We start from the raw sequence: 25,000 nt of genomic DNA on the forward strand, positions 1-25,000 counted from the left end.
TCCTTCCTTCTTCTTCCTTCCTTCCTTCCCTCCCTCCCTCCCTCCCTCCTTCCTTCCTTCCTCCTCCCTTCATCCTTCCCTCCCTCCCTCCTTCCTTCCTTCCTTCCTTCCTTCCTTCCCTCCCTCCCTCCCTCCCTCCTTCCTTCCTTCCTTCCTTCCTTCCCTCTCTCCCTCCCTCCCTCCTTCCTTCCTTTCCTCCTCCCTTCATCCTTCCTTCCTTCCTCCCTCCCTCCCTCCTTCCTTCCTTCCTTCCTTCCTTCCTTCCTTCCCTCCCTCCCTCCCTCCCTCCTTCCTTCCTTCCCTCCCTCCCTCCCTCCCTCCCTCCCTCCTTCCTTCCTTCCTTCCCTCCCTCCCTCCCTCCCTCCCTCCCTCCCTCCTTCCTTCCTTCCTTCCTTCCTTCCTTCCTTCCTTCCTTCCCTCCCTCCCTCCCTCCCTCCCTCCCTCCCTCCTTCCTTCCTTTCCTCCTCCCTTCATCCTTCCTTCCTCCCTCCCTCCTTCCTTCCTTCCTTCCTTCCTTCCTTCCTTCCTTCCCTCCCTCCGTCCCTCCTTCCTTCCTTCCTTCCTTCCTTCCCTCCCTCCCTCCCTCCCTCCCTCCTTCCTTCCTTCCCTCCCTCCCTCCCTCCCTCCCTCCTTCCTTCCTTCCCTCCCTCCCTCCCTCCCTCCCTCCTTCCTTCCTTCCTTCCTTCCTTCCTTCCTTCCTTCCCTCCCTCCCTCCCTCCCTCCCTCCTTCCTTCCTTTCCTCCTCCCTTCATCCTTCCTTCCTCCCTCCCTCCTTCCTTCCTTCCTTCCTTCCTTCCTTCCTCCCTCCCTCCCTCCCTCCCTCCCTCCCTCCCTCCTTCCTTCCTTCCCTATTTCCTTCCTTCCTTCCTTCTTGCCCCGCCCCTCGCCCCGCCCCCCGTACCTTGACGGACAGGTCCAGCTCGTGGGTCCCTTGACGGACATCTCCGCGCAGGTATCCAAGGAGATATTTGTTCTTTTCGACCGTCTCCTCCGCCGATTGGGCAAATAATTTCTTCCCCTGCTCTGTAGTAATAATAATAATAATAATAATAATAATAATAATAATAATAATAATAATAATAATAATAATAATATAATTAGTATTAGTATTAGTATTTATATTATTAGTATTATTTGTATTATTATTATTATTATTAGTAGTAGTAGTATTAGTATTATTAGTATTATTATTATTAGTATTAGTATTATTAGTATTATTAGTATTATTATATTTTTATTTTGTGGCTATTAATTATTATCATTATATCATTAGTATTCTATTTTTATTTTATCGTTGATTATTGTGAGGATTATTTTATCATTATTATTATATTTTTATTTTATGGTTACTGATTATTGTGATGATTATTTTATCATTATTATTATATTTTTATTTTTAATTATTATGATGATGATTATTTTATCGTTATTATTATATTTTTATTTTATGGTTACTGATTATTATGATGATGATTATTTTATCATTATTATTATATTTTTATTTTATGGTTACTGATTATTATGATGATTATTTTATCATTAATATTATATTTTTATTTTATGGTTACTGATTATTGTGATGATTATTTTATCATTATTATTATATTTTTATTTTTAATTATTATGATGATGATTATTTTATCGTTATTATTATATTTTTATTTTATGGTTACTGATTATTATGATGATGATTATTTTATCATTATTATTATATTTTTATTTTATGGTTACTGATTATTATGATGATTATTTTATCATTAATATTATATTTTTATTTTATGGTTACTGATTATTGTGATGATTATTTTATCATTAATATTATATTTTTATTTTTAATTATTATTATTATGATTATTTTATCGTTATTATTATATTTTTATTTTATGGTTACTGATTATTATGATGATGATTATTTTATCATTAATATTATATTTTTATTTTATGGTTACTGATTATTATGATGATTATTTTATCATTAATATTATATTTTTATTTTATGGTTACTGATTATTATGATGATTATTTTATCATTAATATTATATTTTTATTTTATGGTTACTGATTATTATGATGATTATTTTATCATTAATATTATATTTTTATTTTATGGTTACTGATTATTGTGATGCTTATTTTATCATTATTATTATATTTTTATTTTTAATTATTATTATTATGATTATTTTATCATTATTATTATATTTTTATTTTATGGTTACTGATTATTATTATTATGATTATTTTATCGTTATTATTATATTTTTATTTTATGGTTACTGATTATTATTATTATGATTATTTTATCATTATTATTATATTTTTATTTTATGGTTACTGATTATTATTATTATGATTATTTTATCATTATTATTATATTTTTATTTTATGGTTACTGATTATTATTATTATGATTATTTTATCGTTATTATTATATTTTTATTTTATGGTTACTGATTATTGTGATGATTATTTTATCGTTATTATATTTTTATTTTATCATTAATTATTATGATGATTATTTTATCATTATTATTATATTTTTATTTTATGGTTACTGATTATTATTATTATGATTATTTTATCGTTATTATTATATTTTTATTTTATGGTTACTGATTATTGTGATGATTATTTTATCGTTATTATATTTTTATTTTATCATTAATTATTATGATGATTATTTTATCGTTATTCTTATATTTTTATTTTATGGTTACTGATTATTATTATGATTATTTTATCGTTATTATTATATTTTTATTTTATGGTTACTGATTATTATGATTATTTTATCGTTATTATTATATTTTTATTTTATCATTAATTATTATGATGATTATTTTATCATTATTAGTATTATATTTTTATTTTATGGTTACTGATTATTATGATGATTATTTTATCGTTATTATATTTTTATTGTTATTGCTTATTATTATTATTATTATTTTAGAGTATAATATTATAGTCATAAATTATATTAATACGATTATATGAATGTATTAATAAGATGATATTAAGAGTATAATAATATATAAATAATAGTAATAAGGGTATATTAATTAGGTTATATGAAGTGTATTAAGAGTATAATTAGAGTTTAATAATATAGTCATAAGATCATATTAATTGATTATATGAATGTATTAATAAGATGATATTAAGAGTATAATAAGAGTATATAAATAAGAGTATAGTAATAATATTAATTAGGTTATATGAAGAGTATAATAAGAGTATAGTAATAAGAGTATATTAATTAGGTTATAATAAGAGTAATTAGAGTATAATAATATACTCATATTAATACGATTATATGAATGTATTAATAAGAGGATATTAATAATAATAATCATATATTAATCCGATTATATGAAGAGTATAATAAGAGTATTAGAAGAGTCTATTAATCAAAGTATAATAGAAGGAATCAAGCTAGATTTCTCCCTGCGATGAATCAGAAAATAATAATAATAATAATAATAATAATAATAATAATAATAATAATAACTATAATAATAATAATAATAATAATAATAATAATAATAATAATATTAATAACCTTGCAAATTGATGATGGCCTGAAGGCCGTCAATCTGCTCCCGGATGTCCCTCCTCCTGGCGAACCGCATGGCGGGCGAGTGAGGGGCGGGGCCAGGGAAGCCCCGCCCACGGGCCTCCCCCTGTGAGGTCACAGAGGCGCTTGTGACCTCACAGGGTTCCCCTCTGGGAGTTCCAGGCTGGGGAAGGCCGGAATGATTGACGGGGGAGGCGGGGCCAGGGGGAGGTGGTCCCGCCCGCTGAATGATTGACAGGGAAGGCGGGAATAATAATAATAATAATAATAATAATAATAATAATAATAGACTAATAATCATAATAATAATAAGAGACTATTATAGACTAAACTGGCGACTTAGTCCATAATAATAATAATAGACTAATAATAATAATAATAATAATAATAATAATAATAATAATAGACTAATATAGACTAAACTGGCGACTTAGTCCATAATAATAATAATAATAATAATAATAATAATAATAATAATAGACTATTTACGGCAACTTTGTCCATAATAATAATGCTAGACTAATATAGACTAAACTGGCGACTTAGTCCATAATAATAATAATAATAATAATAATAATAATAATAATAATAATTAATAGACTAATAATAATAATAATAATAATAATAATAATAATAGACTATTTACGGCAACTTTGTCCATAATAATAATGCTAGACTAATATAGACTAAACTGGCGACTTAGTCCATAATAATAATAATAATAATAATAATAATAATAATTAATAGACTAATAATAATAATAATAATAATAATAATAATAATAATAATAGACTATTTACGGCAACTTTGTCCATAATAATAATGCTAGACTAATATAGACTAAACTGGCGACTTAGTCCATAATAATAATAATAATAATAATAATAATAATAATAGACTAATAATAATAATAATAATAATAATAATAATAATAGACTATTTACGGCAACTTTGTCCATAATAATAATGCTAGACTAATATAGACTAAACTGGCGACTTAGTCCATAATAATAATAATAATAATAATAATAATAATAATTAATAGACTAATAATAATAATAATAATAATAATAATAATAATAATAGACTAATAATAATAATAATAATAATAATAATAATAATAATAATAATAGACTATTATAGACTGAAGCGGCAAGTTAGTCAATAATAATAATAATAATAATAATAATAATAATAATAATAGACTATTTACGGCAACTTAGTCCATAATAATAATGCTAGACTAATATAGACTAAAATGGCAATAGAGTCAATAATAATAATAATAATAATAATAATAATAATAGACTAATAATAATAATAATAATAATAATAATAATAGACTAATAATAATAATAATAATAATAATAATAATAATAATAATAGACTATTATAGACTAAAGCGGCAACTTAGTCAATAATAATAATAATAATAATAATAATAATAATAATAATAATAGACTATTAAGGGCAACTTAGTCCATAATAATATTAATAGTCTTTATAATGATTGACAGGAAGGCGGAGCCAGGGTCATCTAGTCCCACCCACTGAATCCCAAAATGATTGACAGGGTAGGCGGAGCCAGGGTCCTCTGAATGATTGACAGGGAAGGCGGGACTAGCTGAATCCCAAAATGATTGACAGGGAAGGCGGAGCCAGGGTCCTCTAGTCCCTCCCCCTGAATGATTGACAGGGAAGGCGGAGCCAGGGTCTGATAGTCCCACCCCCTGAATGATTGACAGGGAAGGCGGAGCCAGGGTCTGATAGTCCCACCCCCTGAATGATTGACAGGGAAGGCGGGTCTAGCTGAATCCCAGAATGATTGACAGGGAAGGCAGAGGCAGGGTCCTCTGAATGATTGACAGGGAAGGCGGGACTAGCTGAATCCCAGAATGATTGACAGGGAAGGTGGAGCCAGGGTCCTCTAGTCCCTCCCCCTGAATGATTGACAGGGAAGGCGGAGCCAGGGTCTGATAGTCCCACCCCCTGAATGATTGACAGGGAAGGCGGAGCCAGGGTCTGATAGTCCCACCCCCTGAATGATTGACAGGGAAGGCGGGTCTAGCTGAATCCCAGAATGATTGACAGGGAAGGCAGAGGCAGGGTCCTCTGAATGATTGACAGGGAAGGCGGGACTAGCTGAATCCCAGAATGATTGACAGGGAAGGCGGAGCCAGGGTCATCTAGTCCCACCCCCCTGAATGATTGACAGGGAAGGCGAAGCCAGGGTCTTCTAATCCCACCCACTGAATGATTGACAGGGAAGGCGGGACTAGCTGAATCCCAAAATGATTGACAGGGAAGGCGGAGTCAGGGTCCTCTAGTCCCTCCCCCTGAATGATTGACAGGGAAGGCGGAGCCAGGGCCCTCTAGTCCCACCCCCCTGAATGATTGACAGGGAAGGTGGAGCCAGGGTCGTCTAGTCCCACCCCCTGAATGATTGACAGGGAAGGCGGGACTAGCTGAATCCCAAAATGATTGACAGGGAAGGCGGAGCCAGGGTCCTCTGAATGATTGACAGGGAAGGCGGGACTAGCTGAATCCCAGAATGATTGACAGGGAAGGTGGAGCCAGGGTCTGCTAGTCTCTAAACTGAGGGTCTCTAACTTATTTTCTTTTATTTTAACTTATTTTCTTTTATTTTAACTTCTTTTCTTTTCTTTTCTTTTAACTTCTTTTAACTTCTTTTATTTTAACTTGTTTTCTTTACTTTTAACTTGTTTTATTTTATTTTAACTTCTTTTCTTTTAACTTATTTTCTTTTCTTTTCTTTTAACTTGTTTTCTTTTATTTTAACTTGTTTTCTTTTATTCTAACTTATTTTCTTTTAACTTATTTTCTTTTCTTTTAACTTATTTTATTTCATTTTAACTTATTTTATTTCATTTTAACTTATTTTATTTTCTTTTAACTTCTTTTCTTTTATTTCGCAAGCTTGGGGTGACTTGGGGCCATTTGGCAAACTTTGCTCCGCTTTTTGTGTATTTTCCCCCAATTCTCTGTTGATCTCCGTCAATGATTGACAGCCGCCGGCCAATGATTGACAGTCGGCAAACAGAATGATACAAATTTAAAGGGCATTTCATACCAAATTGAGCGGAAAACGGCCTTAAAAACGGACCGACTTTTCCTCTAAAAAGCGGGAAATAAATGGAATTTAATCCGATTTTCAGAGGAAAATAACAGTAGAAAAATGAAGCTTGGAATGGGAAAAGGATGCCTAGTTAACGGACTACAACTCCCATCATCCCATTGGCCCTCCAGCCGTTTTGGTACTACAATTCCCATCATCCCATTGGCCCTCCAGCCGTTTTGGTACTACAATTCCCATCATCCCATTGGCCCTCCAGCCGTTTTGGTACTACAATTCCCATCATCACTGGGTCCGCTAGCAAGGAATGGTGGGAGTTTGGGGACTACGATTCCCATCATCACTGGGACTACAATTCCCATCATCACTGGGACTACAATTCCCATCATCCCAGACCACTGGGCCTGCTAGCAAGGCATGATGGGAGTTTGGGGACTACAATTCCCATCATCACTGGGCCTGCTGGCAAGAGTAAGGAACTACAATTCCCATCATCACTGGTCCAGCTAGCTAGACATGATGGGATTTGTAGTCCGGAAACTGCTAGAGGGCCCAGTTTTGGGACTACAGTTCCCATCATGCCTGACCACTGGGTTCGGTTTTGGGACTACAATTCCCATCATCCCTGACCTCTGGGCCTGCTAGCAAGGCATGATGGGAGTTTGGGGACTACGATTCCCATCATCACTGGGACTACAATTCCCATCATCCCTGGGACTACAATTCCTATCATCACTGGGACTACAATTCCCATAATCACTGGGCCTGCTAGCAAGGCATGATGGGAATTTGGGGGCTACAATTCCCATCATCACTGGGACTACAATTCCCATCATCCCTAATGACTGGTCAAGCCAGCTAGGCATGATGGGATTTGTAGTCCGGAAACTGCTAGAGGGTCCAGTTTGGGGACTACAATTCCCATCATCCCTGACCACTGGGTTCAGTTTTGGGACTACAGTTCCCATCATCCCTGACCGCTGGGTTCAGTTTTGGGACTACAGTTCCCATCATCCCTGACCGCTGGGTTCAGTTTTCGGACTACAGTTCCCATCATCCCTGACCACTGGTCCTGTTAGCTAAGCACGATGGGATTTGTAGTCCCGAAACAGCTAGAGGACCCAGTTTTGGGACTACAGTTCCCATCATCCTTGACCACTGGGCCTGCTAGCAGGGCATGATGGGAGTTTGGGGACTACAATTCCCATCATCACTGGGACTACAATTCCCATCATCCCTAATGACTGGTCAAGCCAGCTAGGCATGATGGGATTTGTAGTCCGGAACCTGCTAGAGGGCCCAGTTTGGGGACTATAATTCCCATCATCCCTGACCACTGGGTTCAGTTTTGGGACTACAGTTCCCATCATCCCTGACCACTGGTCCTGTTAGCTAAGCACGATGGGATTTGTAGTCCCGAAACAGCTAGAGGACCACGTTTGGGGACTACAATTCCCATCATCCTTGACCACTGGGCCTGCTAGCAGGGCATGATGGGAGTTTGGGGACTACAATTCCCATCATCACTGGGACTACCATTCCCATCACTCCTGGGACTACAATTCCCATCATCCCTGGGCCTGTTACCGAATGGGAGTTTGGGGACTACAATTCCCATCATCCACGACTCTTCTGCCTCTTAGCTAGGCATGATGGGAGCTGTAGTCCCCAAACAGCTGGAGGGTTCAGTTTCGGGACTACAATTCCCATCATGCCTGGCTAGCAGGACCGGAGATGATGGGAATTGTAGTCTCCAAACTCCCACCATGCCCTGCTAGCAGGCCCAGTGGTCAGGGATGATGGGAATTGTAGTCCCAGGGATGATGGGAAGTCTAGTCCCAGTGATGATGGGAATCGTAGTCCCAGTGTTGATGGGAATTGTAGTCCCAGTGATGATGGGAATTGTAGTCCCAGGGATGATGGGAATTGTAGTCCCAGTGATGATGGGAATTGTAGTCCCAGGGATGATGGGAATTGTAGTCCCAGTGACGATGGGAATTGTAGTCCCAGTGACGATGGGAATTGTAGTCCCAGTGATGATGGGAATTGTAGTCCCAGTGACGATGGGAATTGTAGTCCCAGTGACGATGGGAATTGTAGTCCCAGTGACGATGGGAATTGCAGTCCCAGTGATGATGGGAATTGTAGTCCCAGTGATGATGGGAATTGTAGTCCCAGGGATGATGGGAATTGTAGTCCCAGTGACGATGGGAATTGTAGTCCCAGTGACGATGGGAATTGTAGTCCCAGGGATGATGGGAATTGTAGTCCCAGTGATGATGGGAATTGTAGTCCCAGGGATAATGGGAATTGCAGTCCCAGTGATGATGGGAATTGTAGTCCCAGTGATGATGGGAATTGTAGTCCCAGGGATGATGGGAATTGTAGTCCCAGTGATGATGGGAATTGTAGTCCCCAAACTCCCATCATGCCTTGCTAGCAGGCCCAGTGGTCAAGGATGATGGGAATTGTAGTCTCTCCACTGTTTACTGCTTAATAATAATAATAATAATAAACGTTTGATACTACAACTCCCATCAGGCCTTGCTAGCAGGACCAGAGATGATGGGAATTGTAGTCCCCAAAGAAAACTCCTATCAATAATAATAATACTAATAAAATACTAATAATACTAATGGGTTAAGGCTGATAATAATATTAATAATGCAAGGACTGGCTAATAATACTAAGAATCAGAATAAGAAAATAATAATAATGATGTAATAATAATAATAATAATAATAATAATAATAGGTAATGGGAAAGTGATAATGGTAATTGTAGTCCCCGAACAAAACTCCCATCAATAATACTAATAAGAATACTAATAATATTTATAATACGAATGGATTATGGCAAATAATAATAATAATAATGATCAAGGGACTGGGAAAGGGATCATGGGAATTGTAGTCCCCAAACAAAACTCCCATCAATAATAACGATAATAATACTAATAATACTAATAATACTAATAATACTAATAATACTAATAATACTAATAATACTAATAATACTAATAATACTAATAATAACACTAATACTACTAATGGGTTCTGGCTAATAATAATAATAATAATAATAATAATAATAATAATAATAATAAATGGAAAAGTAATAATGGGAATTGTAGTCCCCAAACAAAACTCCCATCACTAATAATACTAATAACACTAATGATAATAATAATAATAATAATAATAATAATAATAATAATAATAATAATAATAATAATAGGAACGGTAATCGGATCATGGGAATTGTAGTCCCCAAACTCCCATCAATAATAATACTAATAACACTAATAATACTAATGACTTATGGCCAATAATAATAATAATAATAATCATATGCCTGGGAAACTCATAATGGGATTTGTAGTCCCCAAACAAAACTCCCATCAATAACAATAGTAATATTTCTAATATTTCTAATAATTCTAATAATTCTAATAATTCTAATATTTCTAATAATTATAATAATTATAATATTTCTAATAATTCTAATATTTCTAATAATTCTAATAATAACACTAATAATACGAACGGGTTCTGGCAAATAATAATAATCATCATGGAAAACTAATAATGGGAATTATAGTCCCTAAAAACCAGAAACCCAAATCTTTTTCCTTTCCTTCATTCCCCCTCCTATCGATTATCAGTTAATTAATGACCCCGGCCGATAACGAAGGTTGCTAATTAACCCGGGACCCAGCCAGGGCCAAAGTCCTCTCCCTTCGGACTCCAAAATCCGCCTTTTTCCACCCAAATCGGACGTCTCTTTTTCTCTCTTTCTGGGGGAAAATGGAGAAATTTGTGATTTTCGCCTTTTCCGCCCTGGTTCTGGGTTCGAGTCTCGGACGAATAGAAGGACAGGAAGGCGTGGAAGTGGAGAGGGTGATAATAATAATAATTATTAATAATTATTAATAAGGATTAATAAGGATTAATAAGGATTAATAAGGATTAATAAGGGTTAATAAGGATTAATAAGGATTAATAAAGATTAATAAGGATGAAGAAGGATGAAGAAGGATTAATAATAATTCATGATATATGATAATCTGATTTTATTTGCATTCATCCTCTAATAATAATAAAAATAATGATAAGAATGATAAGAATAAGCCGGCTAATGATGATAATAATAATGATGAATAATGATGAATAAGGATTAATAAGGATTAATAATAATTAATGATAGAGGATAATAGATCGGATTTTATTTGCATCAGCCTCTAATAATAAAAATGATAATGTTAAGAATGATAATAATAAGCCGGCTAATAATGATAATAATAATGATGAATAATGATTAATAACGATTAATAGTGATTAATGATCTATGATAATAGATCGGATTTTATTTGCTTCTAGCATTAAAATAAAATCAAATTCACCGGAAATAATAATAAAAATAATGCGAAGAATGATAAGAATAAGCCGGCTAATAAGGATTAATAAGGATTAATAAGAATTAACAATCTTTGATAATTGATCGGATTTTATTTGCATTAGCCTCTAGCAATCAAAGAAAATCAAATGCACCGTAAAGAATAATAAAAATAATGCGAAGAATGATAAGAATATGCCGGCTAATAAGGATTAATAAGGATTAATAAGGATTAATAAGGATTAATGATCTATGATAATCGATCGGATTTTATTTGCATCAGCTTCTAGCATTAAAATCAAATCAAATCCACCGGAAAGAACAATTAAAATAATGCGAAGAATGATAAGAATATGCCGGCTAATAATGATTAATAATAAGGATTAATAAGGATTAATAAGGATTAATAAGGATTAATGATCTATGATAATCGATCGGATTTTATTTGCATCAGCTTCTAGCATTAAAATAAAATCAAATTCACCGGAAAGAACAATTAAAATAATGCGAAGAATGATAAGAATCAGCCGGCTAATAATGAGAATAATGATGATTATTAATGGTTAATAATGGTTTATAAATAATAAGAATAATATCGGAAGAAGCTGGACCTAGCAGAGGGGGAGGGATGTGGGGCTGGGCAACGGCTAATAATGCTAAGAATGCTGATAATCAGCTGGCTAATCATGATAATTAATTAATTAATTAATTAATTAATTAATTAATTAATTAATATCAGAAGAAGCTAGCCCAAGCAGAGGGGGGAGGGTTTGTGGGGCTGGGGAACTGCCTGAGACTTGAAGGGGTGGATGGGAGGGATGCGAAAGGGCTGGCTAATAATAATATTAATTATATTAAGAATTAATAATAATAATAATAGTAGTAGTAGTAGTATTAATAATAACAGTATTAATAATAATCTATCTTGATCTGTGGAACTGCCTGAGACTTGAAGGGGTGGATGGGAGGGATGCGAAAGGGCTGGCTCAGAATGATATTCATGACCATTAATAATAATTAATAGTAATAATAATAATAATAGTAGTATTAATAATAACAGTATTGATAATAATCTATCTTGATCTGTGGAACTGCCTGAGACTTGAAGGGGTGGATGGGAGGGATGCGAAAGGGCTGGCTCAGAATGATATTCATGACCATTAATAATAATTAATAGTAATAATAATAATAATAATAATAATAATAATAATAATAATAATAGTATTAATAATAACAGTATTGATAATAATATATCTGGATCTGTGGAACTGCCTGAGACTTGAAGGGGTGGATGGGAGGGATGCGAAAGGGCTGGCTCAGAATGATATTCATGATCATTAACAATAATTAATAGTATTAATAATAATAGTAATAATAGTAGTAGTAGTAATAATAATAATAATAATAATAATAATAATAATAATAATAATAATAATAATAATAATAATAATATATCAGAAGAATCTTGATCTGTGGAACTGCCCGAGACTTGAAGGGGTGGATGGGAGGGGTGCGAAAGGGCTGGCTAATAAGGATATTCATGATAATTAACAATAATTAATAGTATTAATAATAATAATAATAATAATAATAATAATAATAATAATAATAATAATAGTAGTAGTAGTAGTAGTAGTAGTAGTAGTATTAATAATAATATATCAGAAGAATCTTGATCTGTGGAACTCCCTGAGACATGAAGGGGTGGATGGGAGGAGTGCGGGGCAGAAGGAAGGGCTGGCTAATAATAATATTAATGTTAATGTTAATATTAATATTAATAGTATTAATAATAAAAGATCAGAAGAATCATGATCTGTGGAACTCCCTGAGACATGAAGGGGTGGATGGGAGGAGTGCGGGGCAGAAGGAAGGGCTGGCTAATATTAATGTTAATATTAATATTAATATTAATATTAATATTAATATTAATATTAATATTAATATTAATATTAATATTAATATTAATATTATTAATAATAAAAGATCAGAAGAATCTTGATCTGCGGAACTGCCCGCCACTTGATGGGCAGGGTTTGGAGGGGAGCGGGGCTGGGGAACTGCCCGAGACTTGAAGGGGTGGATGGGAGGGGTGCGAAAGGGCTGGCTAATAATAATATTAATTATATTAAGAATTAATAATAATAATAATAGTAGTAGTAGTAGTATTAATAATGATAATAATGATAGATCTGGAGAATCTTGATCTGCGGAACTGCCTGAGACTTGATGGGCAGGGGGTGGAGGGGAGCGGCGCAGAAGGAACGGCTGGCTAATAATAATAATAAATAAATACAATTAATGATATTAATAATCTTAATAATAATAGATCAGAAGAATCTTGATCTGCAGAGCAGAGAGTGGAGGAGAGCGGGGGAAAGGAAGGGCTGGCTAATAATAATAATAATAATAATAACAACTACAATAATAATAATAAGATATTATTATAAATATTAATAATAATTATTAATAATAGTAATAATAATTAATAATAATAATAATACTAGATCAGAAGGCTTCTCTCTTTCTCCCCCCCCCCATTAATAATATAGAAATAGGAGCGGCGCCAGATGCAATGACTGGCTATTATTATTATTATTATTATTATTATTATTATTATTATTATTATTATTATTATTATTATATTATTATTATTATTATTATTATTATTATTATTATTATTATTATTTTATTATATTATTATTATTTATTATTTATTATTTATTATTTATTATTTATTATTATTATTTATTATTATTATTATTATTATTTTATTATTATATTATTATTATTTATTATTTATTATTTATTATTTATTATTATTTTATTATTATTATTATTATTATTATTATTATTATTTTATTATTATATTATTATTTATTATTTATTATTTATTATTTATTATTATTTTATTTTTATTATTATTATTATTATTTATTATTATTATTATTATTATTATTATTTTATTATTATATTATTATTATTATTTATTATTTATTATTTATTATTTATTTTTATTATTATTATTATTTATTATTATTATTATTTTATTATTATTATTATTATTATTAATTATTGTTATTAATTTATTGTTATTAATTATTATTTTCATGATTCCAGCTCTACGGCAAATGGTACGAGGTGGCTCTGGGTTCGACTTGCCGCTGGATCCAGGCCAATCGCGGCCGCTTCGCCGCCGGGACGCTGGTCTTGGGTCCGGGGAAGGGGCCGGGGGAACTCACCGCCACCAGCACCCGGATCAGGTCAGGAATGGAAAGATTGGGGAAATATTAAAATATTGAAATATTAAAATATTAAAATATTAAAGTATTAAAATATTGAAGTATTAAAATATTGAAGCATGAAAATGGTAAAATATTGAAGCATAACAATATTAAAATATTGAAATATTGAAATAGTAAAATATTGAAATATTGAAATATTAAGACATTACAATATTAAAACATTAAAACATTAAAATATTAAAATATTAAAACATTAAAACATTACAATATTAAAACATTACAATATTAAAATATTAAATATCAAAATATCAACATATCAAAATATCAAAATATTGAAATACTAAAATATCAAAATATCAAAATACTAAAATATCAAAATATCAAACTATCGAAATACTAAAATATCCAAATATGAAAATTAAAATAGTAAAATATTAAAACATTAGAATATTAGAATATCAACATATCAAAATATCGAAATATTGAAATACTAAAATATCAAAATATCAAACTATCGAAATACTAAAATATCAAAATATTAAAATAGTAAAATAGTAAAATAATAAAACATCAAAATATCGAAATATTGAAATATTGAAATATCGAAATATCGAAATATCGAAATATTGAAATATTGAAATACTAAAATATCAAAATATCAAACTATCGAAATACTAAAATATCAAAATATTAAAATAGTAAAATAGTAAAATAATAAAACATCAAAATATCGAAATATCGAAATATTGAAATATTGAAATATTGAAATATTGAAATATCGAAATATCGAAATATTGAAATATTGAAATATTGAAATATTGAAATATCGAAATATCGAAATATCGAAATATCAAAATATCAAAATATCAAAATATCAAAATATCAAAATATTAAAATTAAAATATTAAAATATTCGTAATTTATTCAAATTAGGCAAGGGGCCTGCCAGACTTACACCCAGGACTACCAGAAGGGCGCCAAAGAAGGAAGGTTCACCTTCCAGAACGCAAGTAGGTCCCTTGATTATTTATTATTATTATTATTATTATTATTATTATTATTATTATTATTATTATTATTATTAATAATATTAATATTATTATTATTTATGTTTTCTCTCTCCCTCTTATCTATATTATTATCATTATCATATTATTATTATCATATTATGATTATGATGATCATCATCATTATATTATTGTTATTATTATCATCATCATCATCTTATTATTATTATTATTTATTTATTTTTCTCCCTCCCTCCTATATATAATTTATTATTATTATTATTATTATTATTATTATTATTATTATTATTATTATTATCAACATCATCATCATTATATTATTATTAGTATTATCATTAGCATTTTATTATTATTTATTTATTTTTCTCTCTCCCTCTTATCTATATTATTATTATTATTATTATTATTATTATTATTATTATTATTATTACTACTACTACTACTACTATCATCATATTATTGCTGTTTTGTTGTCGTTGTCGTCACCATCATCATCATCATCATCATATTATTGTTGTTGTTGTTATTATTATTATTATTATTATTATTATTATTATTATTATCATTATTATCACCATCACCATCATATTATTATTATTATTTATTAATTTTTCTCTCCCCCTCGTATCTATAATATATTACTATTATTACTATTACTATTATTACTATTACTATTATTACTATTATTACTATTCTCATCTTCTATTATTATTATTATTATTATTATTATTATTATTATTATTATTATTATTATTATTATCATCATCATCACCATCACCATCACCATCACCATCATATTATTATTATTATCATTTATTAATTTTTCTCTCCCCCTCGTATCTATAATATTTTCCTATTATTATTATTATTATTATTATTATTATTATTATTATTATTATTACTACTATTATTATTATTATTATCATTATCATTATCATTATCATTATCATTATCATTATCATTATCATTATCATTATCATTATCATTATCATTATCATTATCATTATTATTATCATTATTCTCAGGGTGGAAGGCGCACGGGGAGACCTTCGTGGCGCACGCCGACCCCGACGAGTTCGCCATCTTGGTCACGGAGAAGAACAGCACTCACGGGCTGAGCACCAGCGCCAAGCTTTACGGTGCGTCCCGATCCCCGCAGCGTGAAACCTAGCTCACGTGCGAGAGGTTCCGTGCAAATGCGAGCGGGAAATCTAGCTCACGTGCGAGAGGTTCCGTGCAAATGCGAGTGTGAAGTCTAGCTCACGTGCGAGAGATTCTGTGCAAATGCGAGTGGGAAATCTAGCTCACGTCCGAGAGATTCCGTGCAAATGCGAGCGTGAAATCTAGCTCACGTGCGAGAGATTCCGTGCAAATGCGATTGTGAAATCTAGGTCTGCGGGAGATTCCGTGCAAATGCAGCTTGAAATATAGCTCCGCTGCGGGAGATTCCGTGGAAATGCGTGCAAGCTCCCCGCAGCGTGAAATCTAGCTGAATTGTGGGAGATTCCGTGCAAATGCCTGCAAGCTCCCCGCAGCGTGAAACCTAGCTCATTCCGTGCAAATGCGAGGCAGCTCCCCGCAGCGTGAAATGTAGCTGAATTGTGGGAGATTCCGTGCAAATGCCTGCAAGCTCCCCGCAGCGTGAAACCTAGCTCATTCCGTGGAAATGCGAGGCAGCTCCCTGCAGCGTGAAAACTAGCTGAATTGTGGGAAATTCCGTGCAAGTGCGAGGTAGCTCCCCACAGCGTGAAATCTAGCTCCTTCCGTGCAAAGGCGTGCAAGCTCCCCGCAGCGTAAAATCTAGCTCACGTGCGAGAGATTCTGCGCAAATGCGAGTGTGAAATCTAGGTCTGCTGCGGGAGATTCCGTGCAAATGCGAGCGTGAAATCAAGCTCCGCTGCGGGAGATTCAGTGCAAATGTGAGGCAGCTTCCCGCATCGTGAGATCTAGCTGAATTGTGGGAGAGTCCGTGTAAATACGTGCAAGCTCCCCGCAGCGTGAAATCTAGCTGAATTGTGGTGCAAATGCCTGCAAGCTTCCCGCAGCGTGAAATCTAGCTCATTCCGTGCAAATGCGTGCAAGCTTCCCGCAGCGTGAAATCTAGCACAAGTGCAGGCGATTCCGTGCAAATGCCTGCAAGCTCCCCGCAGCGTGAAATCTAGCACAAGTGCGGGAGATTACGTGCAAATGCGGGGAGCTCCCCGCAGCACAAAACCTAGCTCATTCCGTGCAAATGCATGCAAGCTCCCCGCAGCGTGAAATCCAGCTGAATTGTGGGAGAGTCCGTGCAAATACGTGCAAGCTCCCTGCAGTGTGAAATCTAGCTGAATTGTTGGAGATTCCGTGCAAATGCGAGGGAGCTTCCTGCAGTGTGAAATCTTGCTCCTTCCGTGCAAATGCGTGCAAACTCCCCGCAGCGTGAAATCTAGCTGAATTGCGGGAGAGTCCGTGCAAACGCGTGCAAGCTCCCCGCAGCGTGAAACGTAGCTCATTCCGTGCAAATGCGAGGAAGCTCCCCGCAGCGTGAAATCTAGCTCGCGATTCCGTGCAAATGCGTGCAAGCTCCCCGCAGCGTGAAATCTAGCTGAATTGCGGGATAGTCCGTGCAAATACGTGCAAGCTCCCCGCAGCGTGAAATCTAGCTCATTCCGTGGAAATGCGTGCAAGCTCCCCGCAGCATGAAATCCAGCTCACGTGCGAGAGATTCCGTGCCAATGCGAGTGTGAAATCTAGGTCTGCTGCGGGGGATTCCGTGCAAATGTGAGCGTGAAATCTAGCTCCGCTGCGGGAGATTCCGTGCAAATGTGAGGAAGCTCCCCGCAGCGTGAAATCTAGCTCATTCCGTGCAAATCCCTGCAAGCTCCCCGCAGCGTGAAATCTAGCTGAATTGTGGGAGATTCCGTGCAAATGCCTGCAAGCTCCCCGCAGTGTGAAATCTAGCTGAATTGTGGGAGATTCGTGCAAATGCCTGCAAGCTCCCCGCAGCGTGAAATCTAGCTCATTCCGTGCAAATTCCCCGCAGCGTGAAATGTAGCTGAATTGTGGGAGAGTCCGTGCAAATGCATGCAAGTTCCCCACAGCGTGAAATCTAGCTGAATTGTGGGAGATTCTGTGCAAATGCGAGCGTGAAATCTAGCTCCGCTGCGGGAGATTCCGTGCAAATGTGAGCGTGAAATCTAGCTCCACTGCGGGGGGATTCCGTGCAAATGTGAGGGAGCTCCCTGCAGCGTGAAATGTAGTTCAAGATTCAGTGCAAATGTGAGCGTGAAATCTAGCTCAAGTGCGGGAGATTCTGTGCAAATGTGAGGGAGCTCCCTGCAGCGTGAAATGTAGTTCAGGATTCAGTGCAAATGCGTGCAAGCTCCCCGCAGTGTGAAATCTAGCTGAATTGTGGGAGAGTCCGTGCAAGTGCGTGCAAATCTTGCAAGGACTCGAACCCGTGTCTCCCCTTGCAGGACGGACCCCAGCCCTGAGGGAGGACCTGGTGGAGGACTTCCGGAGGCGGGCCCTTGCACTGGGGATCCCAGAGGAGGCCATCTTTGTCCTGAGCAACCAGGGTGAGTTGCGGGGCGGGGAGGTGGCAGGTTCGAATTTCACAGATTTGCACGCTTCTGACACCGGTGTTGCGCACTTGTGACACCCGTGTTACACACTTCTGACACCCATGTTGCACACTTTGCCTAGCACGTCTGACACCGATGTTGCACAATCCTGACACGATGTTGCACAGTTATGTTGCACGCTTCTGACACCGATGTCGCACACTTCTGACACGATGTTGCACAGTTATGTTGCACGCTTCTGACACCCATGTTGCACACTTCTGACACCCATGTTGCACACTTTCCTGAGCACGTCTGACACCGATGTCACACACTTCTGACACGATGTCGCACACTTATGTTGCGCGCTTCTGACACCAATGTTGCACACTTCTGACACCGATGTTGCCCACTTCTAGCACCCATGTTACACGCTTTGCTGAGCACTTCTGACACCGATGTCGCACACTTCTGACACAATGTTGCACACTTATGTTGCGCGCTTCTGACACCAATGTTGTGCACTTCTGACACCCATGTTGCACACTTCTGGCACCCATGTTACACACTTTGCTGAGCACTTGTGACACTGATGTCGCGCACTTCTGACACCGAAGTCGCACACTTATGTTGCGCGCTTCTGACACCCATGTTGCGCACTTCTGACACCCATGTTACACACTTTGCTGAGCACTTCTGACACCGATGTCGCACACTTACGTTGTGCGCTTCTGGCACCAATGTTGTGCACTTCTGACACCCATGTTGCACACTTTGCTGAGAACGTCTGACACCGATGTCGCGCACTTCTGACACCCATGTTACACACTTTGCTGAGCACTTATGACACCCATGTTGCGCACTTCTGACACCCATGTTGCACACTTTGCTGAGCACTTCTGACACCCATGTTGCACACTTCTGACACCGGTTGCTCACTTCTGACATTGATCTTGCACACTTCTGACACCCATGTTGCACACTTCTGACACCCATGTTACACACTTCCGACACACGTTACACACTTCTGACACTGATGTTGCACACTTTGCTGAGCACTTCTGACACCCATGTTGCACACTTTGCTGAGCACTTCTGACACCCATGTTGCACACTTCTGACACCGATGTTGCACACTTTGCTGAGCACTTCTGACACCGATGTTGCACACTTCTGACTCCGGTTGCTCACTTCTGACACGATGTTGCACACTGTTGCACGCTTCTGACACCCATGTTGCGCACTTCTGACACCCATGTTGCTCACTTTGCTGAGCACTTCTGACACCCATGTTGCACACTTCTGACACCCATGTTGCACACTTTGCTGAGCACGTCTGACACTGATGTTGCACACTTCTGACACCCATGTTGCACACTTTGCTGAGCACTTCTGACACTGATGTCTCACACTTCTGACACCCATGTTGCACACCTCTGACGCCGGTTGCACACTTATGTTGCGCGCTTCTGACACCAATGTTGTGCACTTCTGACACCCATGTTGCACACTTCTGACACCCATGTTGCACACTTTGCTGAGCACTTCTGACACCCATGTTGCGCACTTCTGACACGATGTTGCACACTTATGTTGCTCGTTCTGACACCAATGTTGCACACTTCTGAGACCCATGTTGCACACTTCTGACACCCATGTTACACACTTCTGACACACGTTACACACTTCTGACACCCATGTTACACACTTTGCTGAGCACTTCTGACACCTTTGTTGCACACTTCTGACACCCATGTTTCACACTTCTGACACCCATGTTGCACCTCCGAACCCGGGTTCAAACCCCTTCTCCCTTCCCACAGGGGAGTGCGTCCCGCCCAAGGCCGAAGATGCGCCCCAGGTAAGTGACCCCCAAGGGCACCCCCCTTGCACCATTGGTGACCCCTCCCTCACTACTGCACCCCCAAATAATAATAATAATGTTACTCATTCCCCCGTTTCCGACACCCATGTTGCACCTTCGCACGTTTCGCACGCCGACCTCGCGCTACGTTTCCCAGGAGAGGGTGCGCCGGACCCCCTTGTTTGAGGAAGAAGGCTCGGCCGACGGATTCGCACCCGCGTTCCCGGACGTCAAGGAAGGTGGGTTTCGCACGCTACTTTTCTCACGAGGCGGGGAGTTCCCCAGGTTTCACACGCTAGCTCGTCAGATTTCGCACGCTCCTTGCTCCAATTTCGCACGCTCCTTCGTCCGATTTCGCACGCTACTTCTCACGAGGCGGGGAGTTCCCCTGATTTCTCACGCTACCTAGTCAGATTTCGCACGCTCCTTCGTCAGATTTCGCACGCTACTTCTCATGAGGCGAGGAGTTCCCCAGATTTCACATTGTACTTAGGCAGGGAGTTCCCCAGATTTTGCACGCTACTTAAGTCAGATTTCGCACGCTCCTTACTCAGATTTCGCACGCTACTTCGTCAGATTTCGCACGCTACTTCTCACAAGGCAGGGAGTTCCCCAGATTTCTCACGCTACTTCGCCAGATTTCGCACGCCACTTTTCATGAGGCAGGGAGTTCCCCAGACTCTGCCTGCTACATTTCACCATGCAGGGAGTTCCCCAGATTTCGCACGCTACTTAGTCAGATTTCGCACACTACTTTTCACGAGGCAGGGAGTTCCCCATATTTCGCACGCTCCTGAGTCAGATTTTGCACGCCACTTCTCACGAGGCAGGGAGTTCCCCATATTCCGCACGCTACCTCGTCAGATTTCGCACACTACTTTTCACGAGGCAGGGAGTTCCCCAGATTTTGCACGCTACCTCGTCAGATTTCGCACGCTACTTCTCACGAGGCAGGGAGTTCCCCATATTTCGCACGCTGCTTCGCCAGATTTCGCACGCTACTTCTCACGAGGCAGGGAGTTCCCCAGACTCTGCCTGCTACTTTTCACGAGGCAGGGAGTTCCCCAGATTTCGCACACTGCTTCGTCGGATTTTGCACGCTACTTTTCACGAGGCAGGGAGTTCCCCATATTTCGCACGCTACCTCGTCAGATTTCGCACGCTACTTTTCATGAGGCCGGGAGTTCCCCAGATTTCGCACGCTGCTTCGTCAGATTTCGCACGCTACTTTTCACGAGGCAGGGAGTTCCCCATGTTTCGCACGCTAGCTCGTCAGATTTCGCACGCCCCTTGCTCAGATTTCGCACGCTACTTCTCACGAGGCGAGGAGTTCCCCAGGTTTCGCACGCTACCAAGTCAGATTTCGCATGCTACCTAGTCAGATTTCGCACGCTACTTCTCACGAGGCAGGGAGTTCCCCAGATTTCTCACGCTACTTAAGTCAGATTTCGCACGCTCCTTCGTCAGATTTCGCACGCTGCTTCTCACGAGGCAGGGAGTTCCCCAGATTTCTCACGCTACTTAAGTCAGATTTCGCACGCTCCTTGCTCAGATTTCGCACGCTCCTTCGTCAGACTTCGCACGCTGCTTCTCACGAGGCAGGGAGTTCCCCAGATTTCTCACGCTACTTAAGTCAGATTTCACACGCTCTTTCGTCAGATTTCGCACGCTGCTTCTCACGAGGCAGGGAGTTCCCCAGGTTTCGCACGCTAGCTAGTCAGATTTCGCACGCTCCTTCGTCAGATTTCGCACGCTGCTTCTCACGAGGCAGAGAGTTCCTCAGATTTCGCACGCTACCTAGTCAGATTTCGCACGCTCCTTCGTCAGATTTCGCACACTGCTTCTCACGAGGCAGGGAGTTGCCCGGATTTCGCACGCTACCTAGTCAGATTTTGCACGCTCCTTGCTCAGATTTTGCACACTACTTCTCACGAGGCAGGGATTTCCCAGATTTCACGTTCTACCTTTCATTAGGCAGGGAGTTCCCCAGATTTCTCACGCTCCTTCGTCAGATTTCGCACGCTACTTCTCATGAGGCAGAGAGTTCCTCAGATTTCGCACGCTACTTCGTCAGATTTTGCCTGCTACTTCTCATGAGGCAGGGAGTTCCCCAGATTCTGCATGTTACTTAGGCAGGGAGTTCCCCGGATTTCACATTCTACCTTTCATGAGGCAGGGAGTTCCCCAGATTCAGATTTCCTTTTCCTCTCCCCGCAAGCAAACAGCCGGCTCCTCAAGGACAAGATTCTGCCTGCTGCTTCTCATGAGGCAGGGAGTTCCTCAGATATAATCTCCTTTTCTTTTCCCTGCCTGCTGCTTCTCATGAGGCAGGGAGTTCCCCAGATTTCGCATTCTACCTTTCATGAGGCGGGGAGTTCCCCAGATTCTGCCTGCTGCTTCTCATGAGGCAGGGAGTTCCCCAGATTTCGCACGCTACTTCGTCAGATTTTGCACGCTACTTCTCATGAGGCAGGGAGTTCCCCGGATTTTGCATTCTACCTTTCCTGAGGCGGGGAGTTCCCCAGACTCTGCCTGCTACTTTTCATGAGGCAGGGTGTTCCCCAGATTTCACATTGTACTTCTCATGAGGCAGGGAGTTCCTCAGATATAATTTCCTTTTCTTTTCCCTGCAAGCTACTTCTCATGAGGCAGGGAGTTCCCCAGATTTCACATTGTACTTCTCATGACGCAGGGAGTTCCCCAGATTCCGCCTGCTACCTCTCTGGGAATCTCTCCCCAACTTCCTCTTCCTCTGGCTCCCACTTCCTCCCCCCCCCCGGAGCCTCTCTAGGAACCTCTCCCCAACTCTCTTCCCCGGCGCTTTCTGATTGGTTCCTCCGGCCAGGGGTGGGGACCCACTTCCTCTTCCTCCAGCTCCCACTTCCTCTGTAGCCTCTCTAGGAACGGCTCCCTAACTTCCTCTTCTTCCGCCTCCCACTTCCTCTTCCTCCAGCTCCCACTTCCTCTCGTAGCCTCTCTAGGAACATCTCCCCAACTTCCTCTTCCTCCAGAGCCTCTCTAGGAATGTCTCCCCAACTTCCTCTTCCTCCGGCTCTCATTTCCTCCCACAGCCTCTCTAGGAACCTCTCCCCAGCTTCCTCTTCCTCCAGAGCCTCTCTAGGAACGTCTCCCTAACTTCCTCTTCTTCCGCCTCCTACTTCCTCTTCCTCCAGCTCCCACTTACCATTGCTCTCGTAGCCTTTCTAGGAACGTCTCCCCAACTTCCTCTTCTTCCGGCTCCCACTTCCTCTCTAGGAATGTCTCCCTAACTTCCTCTTATTCCGCCTCCCACTTCCTCTAGCTCCCACTTCCTCTTCCTCCCAGAGCCTCCCTAAGAACCTGTCCCCAGCTTCCTCTTCCTCCAGAGCCTCTCTAGGAATGTCTCCCCAACTTCCTCTTCCTCCAGAGCCTCTCTAGGAACATCTCCCTAACTTCCTCTTCCTCCAGAGCCTCTCTAGGAACGTCTCCCTAACTTCCTCTTCTTCCGCCTCCCACTTCCTCTTCCTCCGGCTCCCACTTCCTCTCTAGGAATGTCTCCCCAACTTCCTCCGCCTCTCATTTCCTCCCAGAGCCTCTCTAGGAACCTCTCCCCAGCTTCCTCTTCCTCCAGAGCCTCTCTAGGAACGTCTCCCTAACTTCCTCTTCCTCCAGAGCCTCTCTAGGAACATCTCCCTAACTTCCTCTTATTCCCCCTCCCACTTCCACTTCCTCCAGCTCCCACTTCCTCTTCCTCCCACTCCCTCAGATTTCGCCTGCTCCCTTTCATGAGGCAGGGAGTTCCCCAGACTCTTCCTGCTCCTTTTCACCATACAGGAAGTCCCCCAGATTTCGCACGCTCATGCCGACTTCCACTTCCTCTTCCTCTTCCTCTCCAGCCGACTGCCAGCTGCCCCGGGACGCCGGCCCCTGCCTGGGCGCCGAGTTGCGCTACTTCTACAACGCCAGCGCCCGGTCCTGCCAGAGTTTCCTCTACGGCGGTTGCCTGGGCAACGCCAACCGCTTCCTGTCCGAACGGGCCTGTCTGCAGACGTGCCGGACCGAAGGTGAGACGCTCTAGGAAGCTTGAAGCCACTTCCTCTTCCTGTGGAGCCTCTCTGGGAAGGCTTCCCCAACCTCCTCTGGCTCCCACTTCCTCTCCCCCCCCACCGGAGCCCCTCTACGAATGTCTCCCCAACTTCCTCTTCCTCTGGCTCCCACTTCCTCTTCCTCTGGCTCCCACTTCCTCTTCCTCCGGCTCCCACTTCCTCCGGCTCCC

At 39.1% G+C, this 25,000-nt stretch overlaps 1 protein-coding gene and 1 long non-coding RNA gene across 2 annotated transcripts in view; one reads left to right on the forward strand and one right to left on the reverse strand.

Annotated features, from left to right (window-relative positions):
• Positions 1 to 10,404: 10,404 nt before the first annotated feature.
• The window catches only part of LOC310697920 (protein AMBP-like), a gene marked incomplete at its 3' end in the record, with an annotated part of 17,193 nt that continues 2,597 nt past the window's right edge, over positions 10,405 to 25,000 (forward strand). Inside the window, exons 1-8 of the mRNA XM_083484522.1 lie at positions 10,405 to 10,561; positions 14,187 to 14,329; positions 15,245 to 15,321; positions 16,365 to 16,478; positions 18,795 to 18,896; positions 20,705 to 20,742; positions 20,903 to 20,984; positions 24,621 to 24,788. Of these exons, the coding sequence (XP_083340648.1) occupies positions 10,478 to 10,561; positions 14,187 to 14,329; positions 15,245 to 15,321; positions 16,365 to 16,478; positions 18,795 to 18,896; positions 20,705 to 20,742; positions 20,903 to 20,984; positions 24,621 to 24,788 (808 nt within the window). The 5' untranslated portion in view covers positions 10,405 to 10,477. The remainder of the gene's footprint in view (positions 10,562 to 14,186; positions 14,330 to 15,244; positions 15,322 to 16,364; positions 16,479 to 18,794; positions 18,897 to 20,704; positions 20,743 to 20,902; positions 20,985 to 24,620; positions 24,789 to 25,000) is intronic.
• Positions 23,553 to 24,256, reverse strand: LOC310697969. Its single transcript, XR_014521271.1, has 3 exons — positions 24,241 to 24,256; positions 24,085 to 24,158; positions 23,553 to 23,631 (listed from the first exon to the last, which is right to left on the reverse strand). It is a non-coding gene; the product is annotated as an uncharacterized lncRNA (long non-coding RNA).

Source organism: Podarcis liolepis (assembly GCF_965112155.1).
Source record: "Podarcis liolepis genome assembly, chromosome: Z".
Lineage (NCBI taxonomy): Eukaryota > Metazoa > Chordata > Lepidosauria > Squamata > Lacertidae > Podarcis > Podarcis liolepis.